This window comes from Cinclus cinclus, chromosome 1 (genome assembly GCF_963662255.1).
Source record: "Cinclus cinclus chromosome 1, bCinCin1.1, whole genome shotgun sequence".
In the NCBI taxonomy this organism is placed as follows: domain Eukaryota; kingdom Metazoa; phylum Chordata; class Aves; order Passeriformes; family Cinclidae; genus Cinclus; species Cinclus cinclus.
Genome location: NC_085046.1, coordinates 78,554,445 through 78,569,722, shown reverse-complemented (window position 1 = coordinate 78,569,722; position 15,278 = coordinate 78,554,445). Strand labels below are relative to the sequence as shown.

Sequence of the window (15,278 nt, the reverse complement as noted above, 5' to 3'; positions counted from 1 at the left end):
TTAATGAGTATGCTGGCATCTTCCTGCTGAGAGTATTGTACTGTGAGATAAGTAGCAAAGGAAGTACAGAGGGAGTACACCAACAACGCCACCAAGAACTGACAAACAGCCTTACCAAGAACACCTTGAAGTCCTGCCAAACCAACCCAGCAGATACTGCTAGCTGTTCATCACTACCTAACAGTAACACTGAGCTATCAGCTTCAGGCAACCTGTCAACCTCATCAAAGTTCTGTTCACACACCTGACTGAAAGAGATCAGTAGAATGTTTTGCTTCCAGGCAGGAGAGCACTGTGCTTGGAATCTGCTCCTTAATAACCAGTTTAAAAAGCAATAAAAATTGTGCAGATGGGCATGATACCAGCCCAAAAGAGCTCATCTCTTCTGTATCTCCTGTTGTACTTACAAATTAAATATTAAGCCTACAGCTTAAGCAGTTTGAAGAATGGGTGAGGGAAGCAAATTAAAAGTCTTATTAACTAGATGTGAAGTGACCTTACCTATTAAAGTATGAAATACAGCAGCTACAGCGCCAGCCACAACCATGCACAAAACTGCTTTGGTCCTGTCTCTCTTGCTGTTCACAAACACCAGACCTACATTTTTGAAGTCGCTCATCGGACCCGTGAAGAACTTCATCAGGGAGTATGCCAGCCCATAGCTGGCCAACATTTCCACAGCATCTTCCTTGACAGCAGCAATGCCCCTATTCAAGGCCTGTTGAAACACAGAAAAAGCAAATGATGTAGCGCATGTGGAAGGGTACCAAACACAATATCCGGCATCAGGTTTCTGAAGAAACAAGCAATTTAGCAAGAAATTTAGCTGTCATTGTTTTCACCCCAAGCTGGACTTTATTTCTCTGGATTCAGCAGCAATAACTTGTGACCTCTGACACAGGCAAAATAATTTAATATAGACTAAATTCAAGTCAAGTAGACTTGAAGATAAGGTATCTATTTCTGAAGTATATACTAGAACTTCTGCCATACCAGAAGCCAGTCTCTATCCTTTTTAGAATAATTTTATGAGCTGCTAATAGTCATGGATAATACAAAACTACTTAAATACTGCTCTGAGGTTCCAGCCTTGATTTCAACAGAGTATAGACCTTGCAGGTCATCTTTACAGGCAAAAACTCTGACATATGCTCAAAGTTGAGGAGCTAAAACACTTTTCCTGTGCAACAAGCTTTTCACAACATCCCATGTAGTTGTTGTGACTAGCTAGTATTAGTCTCTGACCTTCACTATGAAATGAGGCCAAATATGCACGTGATTAAACACAACTGATCTCCTTTCATGTAGTTGATATATACATATTTGTGTGTATACAAATCTGTGTGTTTGCATTTGATAACATATTCATTTATACCCCCTCGTAGGAAATTTTAAAAGAACTACAGCAGGTGTCTTTCAAGACATACTCAGGAACAACTAACTTACTAATTTATTCCAGGTCTGTGTTTAGGAAATGTCTGCCAATTAATCAGAGAGTTAGATGGATTATTTTTACAACTAAGATGAGCTGTAAAAAAGATGTGCAACATTCCTTCAGATTCCAGCTTGAACCAAAATGCTTCAAAAGTATTGAATAAAAATGACAGAATTATAAATTTTATCTGCAGTGTGACAGCATCAATCATCTGGTACACCCAGCAAACTGTTAAAACAATATTAGATTAAAAAAAGCATGAAGGATGAAATATGATTTGTTTTAACAAGTATTTAGTTCCTATGGGTTACAGCTGATGTGTGTTGACAGGGCGGCAGCAATGACGCCAACCAGGAACGTCTCGCCAAGCCACCACGCAAACCTCACTCACACTTACACAGCTCTAATACCACTTTATCTGAATGAACAAACTAGCTAGAGTATCATCAGGTAATTGTGGTGAAGTCCTTCCATTTCAAATGGAAGCATAAACTTTTTGTTGCAGTTATTTGACTTTATTTTCTGTTCCAAAGATCATACAAGCAAGCAACTCCTATCGACTTGAAAAGAACCCGCATCCCTGAAGTAGAAATGAGCAATTTTCCTACTGTTCTTTTCCACTCTTCCTATAAGACATTCTTAATTTTTGAAAATTAAGCTGCACTGTCAAAATAGCAAAAAGCTGTAGAAAATACCAACTTTTCCACCTTTGATGCCTGTCAAATCTCTCTTTTAATGTGCTCTGACCTGAATGCCTGAGACTCCAAATATTTTCATCTGTCTTGCTCCAGTTTGTTCCTTCCTGAAAACACCATGTGTTAGATATGGAATACCTGAAGCTGTTAAGTGTAACTTTTCCTGGGATACAGATTATTCCACCTATTGCATTGATATCAGTTCAAATTATATTAAATCTGCTAATGCCAAAAGCACTAGTGCGTGCACAAAACTGTATTCAAACAATTTTTGAAAGACTGTGGCCTCTGAAATGAATAGTCAAGTATAGTTGTCTTTTGCGGTGATACTTGTGATGGTGAAGTAATCAGTTTCAAGGTGTATACAGAGTTACAACCATCTACTTTAAACTTGCTAGAAATACGCCAAAACGCTCAGCTGCTGTTGACAGTAATTGACAAATAGCCTTAAATTATGCCAAATACAAGGTTCCTTGATCATGGCTCTTCCCCTTTTTTTTCTTCTGTCAAGAATGAAATATTTCAGGCAGCTTCAATTTAAAGAGAAACAGCTAACCAATATCAGGTAGGCTAGTTTAAAAACTTCTCGTCACATGTAAACAGCTGAATTATTTCCAGCAGTTTCACAAGCACAAGTGCTTCCTTCCTGCTTTGTACAACTACAGAATACCAGAGTCTGTGGAAGATGGTGATCCACTTCTGACAAGGTGATGGGATAAACATGGCTTTAAGAAATAACTTTTTGTCAAAAGGCATGGCACTATGATCCCTCTGCAGAGAGAGAAATGTTTGCCTAGCACAGACCTCATGCCAGTGAAAACAGCTCCGTATGACTCTGGCCCTGGGGTAACTAAGTTTTTCCATCTAAGTGGGACAGACAGAAAGACTTGAGCACTCCTCTTTCCCTCACTCTCTGGTTTTACTGATGTCTTTTGAATGAACAAATGACAGCCAAGTAGATAACTTCTGAGTAATCTTCCCTGGAGACAGCCTGTGTACCAGGAAAGGTAAACTGGCAAAATCCAAAAGGGACTTTTGTAAGAGATATGCTGCCACTAATTTTTACTCCTGTGGAATGTGTGGCTGACATAATGAAATACTCTAGAGGTTAGCCCTGAAAAAGCAGTCCTAAATGCTTCTTTGAAAAGATCCTTAGGAAATGAACAGTCAATAGAGCTGTGTTTAGGGATGGTTTAGCTTCTGTTTTCCTTTTTCATTTTAAGATGACAATATAAGACTCTTCATCCTCATTTTTCAAACTCCCTATGAAAACTTGCGTAGCTTTTCGACCCTATGTACTTCCAAATATTTTTGCTGCTAAAGCTGTTGATATGCTAAAATTCACAAGAAATCCCAGATAACTGATAAAGCTGCTTTGGTGTGCAGTATGAAAGACACAGACACTTGATCTTTCATGGTATGCCAGCCATGCAGCTGGCAATTTTCCAGTCTAATTTCCTGTTAGATTTCCAATTAAATCTGTCATAAAGGAAGGCAATATAAACCAGGGCAAGGCCTTCATTTTTTAATCTGACTCTATTTTGAACACTTTTTGTGTGAACAGAAATCAATAAGGAAAGTTCATCAGTAGGATCTGTATCACAAGGAAGCACACTTCTACAAAGATTTGTGTAGCTCGTCGGTGAAGTCACACAGAACTAGGTAGCAATAATACTAATGGCAATACTTAGCACAGCATGTTAGCTTGATCACATACATTTCAGGTGTCATCCTACTTTGAACCAGCTTATTCACACCATGTTTGATGGGATGACTAGGCAATCCAGAAGCTGGAAGACAGACTGTTGGTGACATCACCTTTGCTTGAGTCCTTAAGGAACCACTAATCTAATATGGTAGTAGGTGAAAATGTCACAGTGCAATTCACCAAATGTGATTAAAACAAAGCCATAGATATAGCTGATCCTTCTTCTAGAAATAACAGAAAAAACCCCACAGAACACTTCCAGGCAGACCATAGTCTGGTAGACACATGGACAGGTTAGCTGAAGTAAGTCATATTCCTAAAATACTTCTCAAAATGCCAGGCGCCAATATACACAGTGACTTCTATGCAATTTCTTCTATGACACATTTGTTACCACTAGAAAGATTAAATCTTTACTAGAGGACCTGCTAACAATCTTTTGAACCTTTTTTCTTTATGAATAATTGTGTGCTGACTTTAATGTTCACTAAAATCAGAGAGGACTAGCAATTTTAAATTCCCATCCAAAAGATTAAAGTCAGAGGGATATCAAACACACTTAACAATATTGCAAGCCAGTAACCACATCTTTACAATTGGGTACTGAAGCTGGTTTTACCCTCTTAGAAGGAACATATGAGACCTCTATCAAATTTCTAGCACATGCATAATGGATGAATTCAACAAAGGTTTGCATGCAAAGGCAGTGATTTGAAAAGAAACAGTTGTGAGAAAAATGTCAAAGGTCTAACTTGTCCTATTTTGCATGAACTTTTAGCACTATTCAGTAACGTTGGCAGAAAAGGTTTGGTTCCAGTCTAGGACTACACACCTCTGTTGCCAAAAATTCAAAGGCTGTCTCTTAAGCTGGCTCGATAGTTTGACCATTACTCACATGATCCTCCCTTCCCAGGGACCACTGGATGACAGATATTTTACTTTGTATTGGTTTGGAGCTATTAAAAAAAAAAAAAACACCAAGACAGCAGCATCTATTGTACAAGTTTTCTTCTGCTTTTAAAACTTATTATTACCTACACACTACCTATATTTCACTAGTCTGTATCTACCTATGCAACATTTTCTACTTAATTTGAAGTTAAATACTGACTCTGCAGTCACTACTTGACCCTGATGCTTGTGTTTTAAACAGGAGGATGTAAAATCCAAGAAATGTAATTTTTGTCAATGCTCAATTTTGCTTATCCCAGAAAAGCAGAATGAGACATACTGGAAGCTGGCATGCTCCTACAGCTTGTTTGAAACAGGGATTCTGCCTGAGATGTTTTCAAGTCTGTTCAGGCTCGTTATCTATTTACAGGTGACATAAAAAACCTGCTCAATTTGGCAGTATCTTGGCCAAATGTATGTTTGGTTCAGCAAACATTTGTAACGTGTTACCCTTCCCCGCACGTATCTTTCTTCCTACCTGGTATTCCCTAAGAAAATGGAAGAGAACCAAAGTATCCAGTTAAAGAGCAAGTTGATGTAGGGGACAATCTATCTCCTGTGTCAAATAATCTCTCTCCTGATGACTCTTGGCTGAGTTTTCTTTTACTAAATCCTGTCACATTGAAATCTTCAGCATCAAATGTACCAGCTGGCTCTGGCTGTTCTGCTCCCGTGGTCAGCACTGCAGGAACTGTGCTGCCAGAAGGACAGACGCCTGACAGATCTGATGCTCTGAAAGCATGCCATAACTGGATCACTGTGTAGGTGCTACCTGAGCACTATTGCAGCTGCATCTCTGCTTCTGAATGGGCTTCTCATAAACACAGAAGCCACCACAGGCAATCTGATATAAACAGGCTCTGACACAGGCCTGTGTAAGACTTCCATAGACACAGGTATAGATCAGAGAGAAAACTGGGGGAAAAGTAACACACACACATTTATTCAGGCTCAGGAAGATTGTCCAAACATACCGTATGAAGAGATCCCTGCAAGGGGAGAGGGAGTCAGACATTGTATCTTGAAAATTATGACTGAAGAGTGTTCATTCTTTTGGGTCTTTCTGGGGGGAGTTGATGTTTAGTTTGTTTTGTTCTGCAATGCAATTCAGTATCTCTAATTTTTGGGTCAGCATCTGTTGCAGCTCATGTATCAGATGTCTGAAATGCCATGTGAGGTCAATTCCTATTAGCCCACTATTAAAACACTTTACTTTCCCCCTGCTTCATTACTAAAGCTGGCTGTGGGAGAACAGCCAGTCACTCTATTCCACAGTCTCTAAGTGCTGACATTGCTTCAACCCACAGAAACTCTCCCAGTCCTCAGCAAGAGACCAGAGCTCTGAACCCCACCTGAAGGAAGACAAAATGCCTGTCCTGAGAGAAGAACACCTCAACATCTCTGTGGTACGTGGCCTGTTTCTGGAGACGATCTCCTTGGAAGAGCATTAGGACAGACCTGTAAAATGAGAGCTGAAATTCTGTTGCTTGCTGATTTTTAATTCACAGTGCAGGGTGAGTGTCACATTTTATCTTTAAAAAAAGTTAGTGTACAAAAAAAAAATACAATTTACTCTGCCTGCTTAAGTAATGAGAATATGGCCTAGAAGATGAAAGCTCATATACCCTGTGAAACAAAAAGCAAGCCATGAAAATGAGAATGCCATCATTTGGAAGGGAAACTAGAATGCCATTGGTTGCAACTTTTCCCCATTCACCTTCCTGAGAAGCAAAGAAAAGCAAGAATGAACATTTTTGCAAGGCTCTTACCCTTAACAGAAATGCTTGTTATTCTGTGACCATGAACAGGATCTCAGTTTTACTTGTTGACATTAGCCATTTGCTGTCCAATGTCCAGGCTATGTGTCATGGGAGAAGTTTAAATAAATACCCTAAATCCATAGTAACATAGCTCTAGAGCACTTGCAGCTCGCACTTGACCTGGGATGCATCAGGGAACTGCACCTTTGAACAGGCACAGCAAGGAGGTGCAGGAATAACTAGAACAGCAGTGGCAACAGTCATCTCCGTGAAAATGGAAAATCCTTCCCACTGCAAAAATTAAGGCAGAGGAGGACATGTCTGGGAGCTGGAGGAACAGATGTGGCACACTGCCCTAGGGCACCTACTGCCTGTGTGTAGATTAATGAACAACAGGTTACAGCACAACGAGGCAGAGAATAATGCACAAACCACAGATGATAGTGGTGCAGGACCACAGGAAAGAAACCAGACTCAGTGAAGCAAAAGAGTGTCTCTTTTCAAATGACATTTGACAAAGTTCCAGAATATTTATGACAGGGAGCAATCCTGGAGAGTGAATAAGCTGCTGCAGATGGTTTCTTCCCTGTGGGATGTGGAGAACACTGATCCCAAAGACAAGAGAGCTATGAGCCATGACTGTGGGAAGCCCTCCAGGACACACATCCTTGTGTGGAACAGGGATGCCTGACACCAGCATGAAGGAGACCTAAACCACTGCCATTTCCACTGATGTCTGCAAACAAACATGACTCCTGAGGTGAGACCATAAGCTTTAACTTTTCCTGGCCTTTTTCAGGCAAGCAGTGCTTCTAGGGAAACAGGACAAAAGCAACGTCAGAGATACTCCTCTGCATTGTGATTTTCCTGGTATCCTCTAACTGATACTAATCAATTGTCCAAAATGTATTCAAAGGGTATGCAGGGGAATGCTTTGTTCCCAAAGCAGTGTGCAAGCTTTTCATTCATGTTTCCCTGGAGCTAGTCTGCAAAGGTGAGAAGCATTTGGGAATATGTTGCATAAGCATGGCAAACTCTGGGCTGAGGTTATTTGTCTTCAGATCTTCATGCCAAAGACTCATTTTCTTCTCAAAAGCTATTTCTGTTTCTAAGTGTAGGAGTACAGACAAATAAAAACTGAGACGTAAATTGAGACATAGAAAACTAGGAGAAAGCTGGTTCCCTATCTCTTCAGAATGCCAGTGGAATAGCGATCATTTCTTCACCAAATTCCATTTTGATTACTTTTAAGTGCTAGAAAACACTGGGGAGGATACAAATGCATATCATATGCATCTGCACACAAAGAATATTTGCCTTTATCACAAGTGATACAGTATCTACAGCAATGCTCCTTCTTTTGTTTTTAATTTCCCACAGAAACAGGCTCTGTTCTCTTCTGCACATTATATCCCCAAAGTAAAAAGTAAGCTGATTCTCTATCAGTTGCACATTTCATAAACTCACTTTTTCTCATGTTTATAAATTAAACATCTGCAAGGACTGTTATAAGACTTGTTCGTATGCACACAGCAAATTTAATCCACACAGGTCCCGCACCTGTCAGTCCCTCACCAGTCTGGCATATTGCCTTTTTATCTGCACTAACTCACTCTTTGCTGAAAGACTGCTCATGGCTCCCTCATCCTGAAATGGAGAGTGTCACTTTCTCCACGATTACACCTCACTAGGCTCCGAAGTGTCTGGGCAGGTTCAGGTTGGAAGGGGCCCTGGGGGCCAGCTTAGAGCGCTGCCGCAGACTGAACATCTGGGAGATGTTGTGGAGACCCCACACCTTCCCTAGACAACATCTGGGAGGCCCCTCTCAGCCTGAATTTCAACATGTCAACAAAACTGGCATCTGAAGGTCCACATCTGCCTCCCTTGCACATTAAAGTTTGCTAGCATCAGTCTAACTCCACTTCCCACGTGTTCCTCTCTTTTCCTGAAAGATCTTTTGTTTCTTCATTCACTACCGCCTCTTCTCACTTTCACCAGAGATCTCGTCCTCCACATTAACTCACCTATGTTTTTGACTCATGGCAAGAAATTATTTAGCTCCACTTGTCTTCCAATTTTCACCCCTCCTGTTCAGTATTTTTCAGTAATTTAGATGTTGTGTTTGTTTCTTTTGTGTTTCTTTTGTATGTTCATGCCTTGCATATGAAGCCAGGCCTCTTCTTTCACATAAGCAGCTTTCTTAAGTCATATTTTTTCATATAAGGTCACCTGAAACTCACAATTACAAAATCCTGTGTGTAGTGTAAATCCATTCTTTCCCCTTAAAAAATACTCAAATAGGAAAAAAAAATAAAAAATCCAAGCAAACACTTCAACATACCTGCAAAGTACTTTTGCCAGCTGAAGGATTATGGAAAATTAATGAGGTTTGTTCCTGGCTTTGTAGATTTTTAAAAATATTTCCTTTAATTTTTCACATTATAAAAAGTCTTGATGAATAAAGCATTTGGTGAAAATCTCTGACATTTGGCAGAAGCTATCAAAAATGCCTTTAAACCAGACCAAAACTTGGCCAAGCATCTGCAAAATATGAGTTGCACAGGTTCAGTAAAACTTGTTCAACTGCTTTATCTATGCAGAAATCTTGCCTATATTTCAGCTGTGCTGTGTGCTCCTAGGCATCAAGCTTAGAGCAGTCAAGAGAAAGAGAAAGTCAAGCATCAACACCCAGCAGAGACCACACAGGTTCAAGTTCTTAAGAAACCAGGGAACAAGAACACTACCTATATTTGCTCAAAGCAAAAGGCAAATACTTTCTCTTTCCACAGACTGAAGCTGCAGTACCCTACTATGAATTCTTTCTCAGGAATTGTGAGGTGATTGATTCTCCAATTTTGCCTCTTTTGGAAAGGACCCTAGAGGCAAGATCAATAAAATATACTTTGTTTAAATTCTCTTATTTCTACATACTTTCCACTCTTTATTAATAATTCAAAGCTATGTCCTCCTATGTGGAAGACAAATAATTGACATATCCTCTCAATTCCCTTTCTGCATGGATTTTAAATGATGTATTAATTACACCCAGCAAACTGTGTGAAAGCCAACAATCAAATTCAAGGCCACCAATACTGCAGCAAAACCTTTTATTATCACCACATGTACTATCTTACCAATTCATGGCTGCTCTAGAGATTAGCCTACTGCTGCTGCTGTTCCAAATTACTCTTTTTGCCAGAACTGGTAGTGATCTGGGAGAGGTGGGTTGCTTCACTGGAGTATGGTCATGCAAACACATATTTTGGGGTTTTGTGTAAATTAGAAGAACAAATTCGTTAGTCAGAAGTTGAAAGTATGAGAATTCGGGGAAGATAGATTGGTTATCTGCTCTTTGCTCCTTTCCTCCCCTAATGTGGTTCAAATTCATCAGTAATCAGCACCAGACCAAAGTAAATGTACCTCACAAACTGCTACTCCTCTGCTGTGAGTGGAGCTAGGCAAAATATGTAAAGCAATTGAGTTTCTGCTATTTAATGAACATTTCTTGCACATGTTGAAAGGGTGCAAGTCTGCAAGTTTTGTTCATTCAGCATGAATAAATGTTCTCTCTCTCGCTGCAGACAAGATACGTAAGGAGCCTGCTGAGCAAATGAACAAATTCTTGACTTGTCCAATGACTAAGCTTAGAAGGAAACCTAAGTACTGTAGTATGTCAAAAAACCCTGAACACTCTATAAAATATACATCAAAGCCACTGTGATTACAAAAAAATACACATAAACATTAAGCAAGGCTTCTGCGCCCGACTTTGGAAGTCGGAGCTTGGCCATCTGTCCCCAGACATGTAGTACAGCCCCACCTTTACTGGTACTTAGTGTGCCATGCAATTATCTGCTGTCCATTAGCTTACTCTTGAAGCATTTATCTGCCCATGTGGCCCAGCACAGACTTATTACTTATGTTCCAGGGCTTTGCCCATCTTCACCCATGCAGAACATATTTGAGGTCTGATATTTTCCTCAGCTGTTGTGTTGAGAGTGGGGAGCATGGCTGGTTAAGGGCTGTCATTAAGCAGCTGTTCCCTCCAGCACGCTGTCAGCTGGGCAAAGCACAGTTTGGGCTACACAAAGCTGATTTGTTAGGTGTGAGTGCCTGTGACTGCAAGTGTACAGGTGCCAGCATAGCTCATATCTTAATTGCCTAGAAGTGACAAATGGAGGGCACCCAGACCACCAGCCTAAATACAAACTTGGTGTTTCCTCTGCTAGAAACACCCATCATAATTAAACTCTACAACAGTAGGAAAACCTTTCATTTGTATCTCTTTTATTTTCCTCTTCCATTCTTATTCTTTGTAGCAGCTTTATTAGGATGAGATTAAAGTTACTCAGTGGACTTGAAAACAAATTGTGTATAGTGGCTGTTGATTCATTTGTGTAAAGCTAGTGCAAAATGTGCTTTAAAATATTTCCAGTTCTTACAGAACTTTCCAATACTTCAGTATCTGCAGAAAGTGACAGTTTCATCAAACCAATAATTCTGCCTCTAGAATTTAACCTAATGTATCCATTTAAAATAAATGGAAAGCGGGTGGTAAAGATGTGTGGTGGAGGAAGACAGAAAGGAGAAGAGGTAGTGTTTCCCCAAAGTAAAACTTTCCTGCAGAAAACCAAGCTTTCTCTGTCCTCAGCCTAAGTTTTGAGAACCTTGGACTCCTTGCCTGGTTCCTGCAGGTGCTGTTGACAGGATTGGCCAACATTTCCTTTTAAAAATAGCTCAGCTGGTTCCCTCAGTGTCCAGTGACACAAAGTCAACAAGCCAACCCACAATGAAATTATTGCACGTGGATTTTTCCAGATGGTGGCTATATGGAGCACGAGTAACAAACAAGTTTCTCTAGAAATCATACACTCTTTTTAAAACACCCTGTGCTTCACAAGGGGAACCACAGTAATATTTCTGCACAAGGAGGGCTGAAATACCCTCTGACCTAGAAGAGTGGGATGCCATGGGAGAACCTGATTACTGGTGCTTATGTTATCTCATGGCAGCTGGGAGCCAAATTGCTGCTCTTATAATAAATGGCTTTCTGTGACAATGGAAATAAGGTGAAATACCAGTTCATTTGAAATGCAATCAAAGTAGTTATGTTCTGCCCTTACTGGATCCAGTGAAAAAGGGGAGACGTGGAAAATATATCAATGCTTCAAACTTTTCCTCTGTACCTCTTGGTAACATGTAAGTTATAAAGGGAGTCAAAAAAGCATTCTTTCTGAATATACCAGGACACACAGACCGCAGAGACAGGGGTCCACTGGAGTACCCTTTAAATTCCTGGCAATAATTAATTGCCTAATAGCTTCAGCAAATCCCTGGCTAGTGCTTCTACTCAGAATTCCTTAAGCACTACCTAGGCAGTCTTCTCCAGAGAAAGAGAGCCTTGGAAGAACCCATGGAGTCGTAGCAAATCTTGTGACTGACTTCTATGTGTCTAGCAGGGGTGAGTCTTAATCAGAGGTGCAGTCACAAGTCAGTTTGTGAGTATTCTTGATTATGCCAAATATGTGTTTGAGTTTGATGATTAATCTAATTTCAAAGGTATCTACCTCTAGGTTCACAAAACACAAACTTAAAAAAAAAAAAAACACAAAAAAACCATCTTCCAGCTGAAGAGATGACCAGACATACTATGGATGGCTTCCCCCACTGAGGAATTAATTACTACATTAATTCTTAAATCGGGTTTTGCTAACAGCATTTTTACAGCCTCCTTCAGCAGCAGAATGTTCACCACCATGACACCCCTGACAAATTCAATGCTCTCTTAGCCACCAAACTTAACTCCAAGCTTAAAACTATATTCACTGACATCCTTTCTCATTCTTGTATTCCTAGTGCAGTGATCTCTTCTTGCTAAAAGTGATTCTTTCAACTGCAATGAACATTTTCCCACTACCCTACTCCCTTTAACTCCTCAACTTGAATTGCACAGGTAGAACTTACTAACCCATTTTCATTTGTTTTATACAGCCATGAGAGTCTGACTTTTAAAGTTCAGGAAAAACACTGATTCTCAAAGCTTAAGTTAAACTGACCCTGACACACCATAGTGCAACAAGTAATTTTGCCTAATGGCTTCTCTGTCTGATTCACTGGTTTTAAATAATGGGTGTCTTTACTCAGGGATTTCAAAAGTGGTAAGAAATGCAGTGAAGATAGACTATCTACCACGCTTTCACAGCGCTACTCTAAATTGTGCTGAGGTTTCATCAGAACAGCCTCCCATTACAGCCCCCCTGGCCCCCAGATCAGCCTTGTTCTACTTTCTGAGTCATTTACACACAAAGTCAAACGAGATGCAATCTCTTTTCTATCTTCTCCATACGTGAGGATTTTTGTCCTCTTGCTGATGAGTAGAGAAGTACAGAGGATGTAAAACATTAATTCAGAACAGCTATAATTTATCTCTGAGTTACTCCAATGCAAAATACAAAACTGGCCTCGGATGGGCATCCTGCCAAGATTCTTAAGCAGGGAGAGAGAGCTAATTGTCACACTATTGCCATTATGGAGGTTGAAAAATTGAGCTGGCTTGCTTTGATAGCATAGCACAGTCTGTAACCTGAGTGAATACTTTACTACATTTCTCTGTCTACAAGAAAAACAGGTTACAACTTATCCTTTACTGAATCTTGAATACCAAAGGAAAAAATACAGCTGTTGGGCTTGCTTAGCCAAGGCCTGCAGGGCAGTTGGGCAAAAGCATTAAGTGCTCCCAAAAACACCTTCAGAAATGTGATGATGCTAAGGCCACCAGTTTGCACTACATTGGCATACAACCTAGGGGTAAATATAATGCTGAAGTTCTTGTAGGGGTGGTGTGCACTACCAGAATGCAAACACTGCAGACACATGAATGAAGCCAACAGCACACAACGAACCCGACAGAAGTCTGCTTTTCTATTTGCACGGCAGGAAAACTGAAATTGGGATATGCACAGCCCCTGGTGGAGCACTTCTGGGACCTATGTGCCAGGAAGGCACTAAGACTACCAAATCTTCAGGTGCAGGTCAGGAACAAATTAGTCCATGCTGATCTTGACAAATAAATTCTTTCTGACATCAGGGAAATGAGGTTCTGAAACAGACCTTGCAGAGTCGTAGTGGGAGCAAGCATCTGAAATATTTTGAAGCAGTCAATGCTGGTTGCATCTTACAACAAAAAACTGGAAGGTATACTTGCAAAGAAAATTAAAATTCATTCAAGATAATGCCACATGATGGTCTTAGTTGCTATTCCCTTTAGTCATGTTCTTGCTGATAGTCTATTATGTTTGTTCTGAGCAGCTTAGAAGAAACCTGCTCATACTAGTCACAGGTCCCAAAGGAAAATTTAAAACTGGAGCTTAAACGAGATTATAGTCAACTGGAATTCAAGAAAGATCTAGTTTAGGAACTGCAGTTTAAGAGCTGTAGAAGTATTGTGGGATGATCCTCCAAAGGGCTGTCATTTGGCAATTGCGATCCTAAAGATGTGGATCTTCAAAACCAGCCTGCTACAATTGCAAAAACATAGTTTTCTACACCAGGTATTTATAGACCTTAGTGGTGCTACACAGGATACATATTTTCTAAACTCTTTATTGGAACTCTTTGGTCCAAAGAGTCAAAACCATGACTGTGACAAGAGTAAGGTGAATGCAGGTGTCATGACATCTCTCTTGAATAGCCTAACGGGGTTCAGATGATCCAAAGAAGATCCTTTTTCTCCGATCACCCCTGATTTACTGCAGGCAGTGAATTCTCTGAAATTGGTGACTCAACCGTGATGACAACGTAGGGCAGAACTCACAACCCCAGTGAGCTCTGGGGCCCAGTTCCCAGGAACATGTATGTCTCTGCCTGTTGCAGGTAGGCAACTTACAAACCCCTACTGGGTTGTCCCTGGTGGGTCGATCTAACAGCAACTTCAGCCTTCTTTAGGTCATCATGCACTTTATAAAGAGCACTAAATGGCATCACAGAAAATAGCTTCTCACTGCTGCTCACTGTCAGATGCTCTCGACCTTTACACCTTTGCTTTCCCCCTCTTGCCTTCTACATCCTCGGATGCATCCCTGGCAGCTCTCTCTCGGGCATGGGCCAGGTCTGCACACACTCCCTGTCTGCCATCTGAGCCAGAACCTGGTGGGCTCCAGTTGTCCTCGCATCTTAGGTGCCATCACAGATAGCTGAACTGGCTTCAAAAGCCCGGCAAATTGCCTCCCACCCTGCCATGGGGTAAGACCACATTGTATTAAACATAAGGACTGTATTTTCATTAACTTAGAAGTAGAGGCAATTATTGTATCTCTTTGTGCATATTTCACTGTCTGTGAGACAACTCCCTTACAACTATTGTGTCCTCTTTTTGGAAGACTTGACTTTATGTTTTAACTTCCTTTTGTAAGTGTTTGATAATGGAGAAAGCCCTCTGTTGAGGTTACACTGGAGCAGAACTTTTGCCATCACTGCAAATTTAAGCAACAGTGTGACTGATTTCTCAACTCCAGGCAAGAGTGCCAAAACCCTTATTTTATAGTAGGAACTGAGATGCAATAATTCTGTAACTCAACAATCTCTTCAACAGATACAGTTAAAATCTGGGTGAAGAATATAATTGCTTTTGTTAGCTATATGACTTATTTCACTTTGAACAAAAGACCAGCCCCACTCAAGCTACATAATCAAGTACTGCAATTTCTCTTTTTTTTTTTTTTTGCAGTCTG

At 40.4% G+C, this 15,278-nt stretch overlaps 1 protein-coding gene across 1 annotated transcript in view; it reads right to left on the bottom strand.

Moving 5' to 3' along the window:
• ANKH (ANKH inorganic pyrophosphate transport regulator) overlaps positions 1-15,278 on the bottom strand; it is a 97,825-nt gene that overhangs the window by 41,587 nt on the left and 40,960 nt on the right. Inside the window, exon 2 of the mRNA XM_062499649.1 lies at positions 502-718. Coding sequence (XP_062355633.1) covers positions 502-718 — 217 coding nt within the window. The remainder of the gene's footprint in view (positions 1-501; positions 719-15,278) is intronic.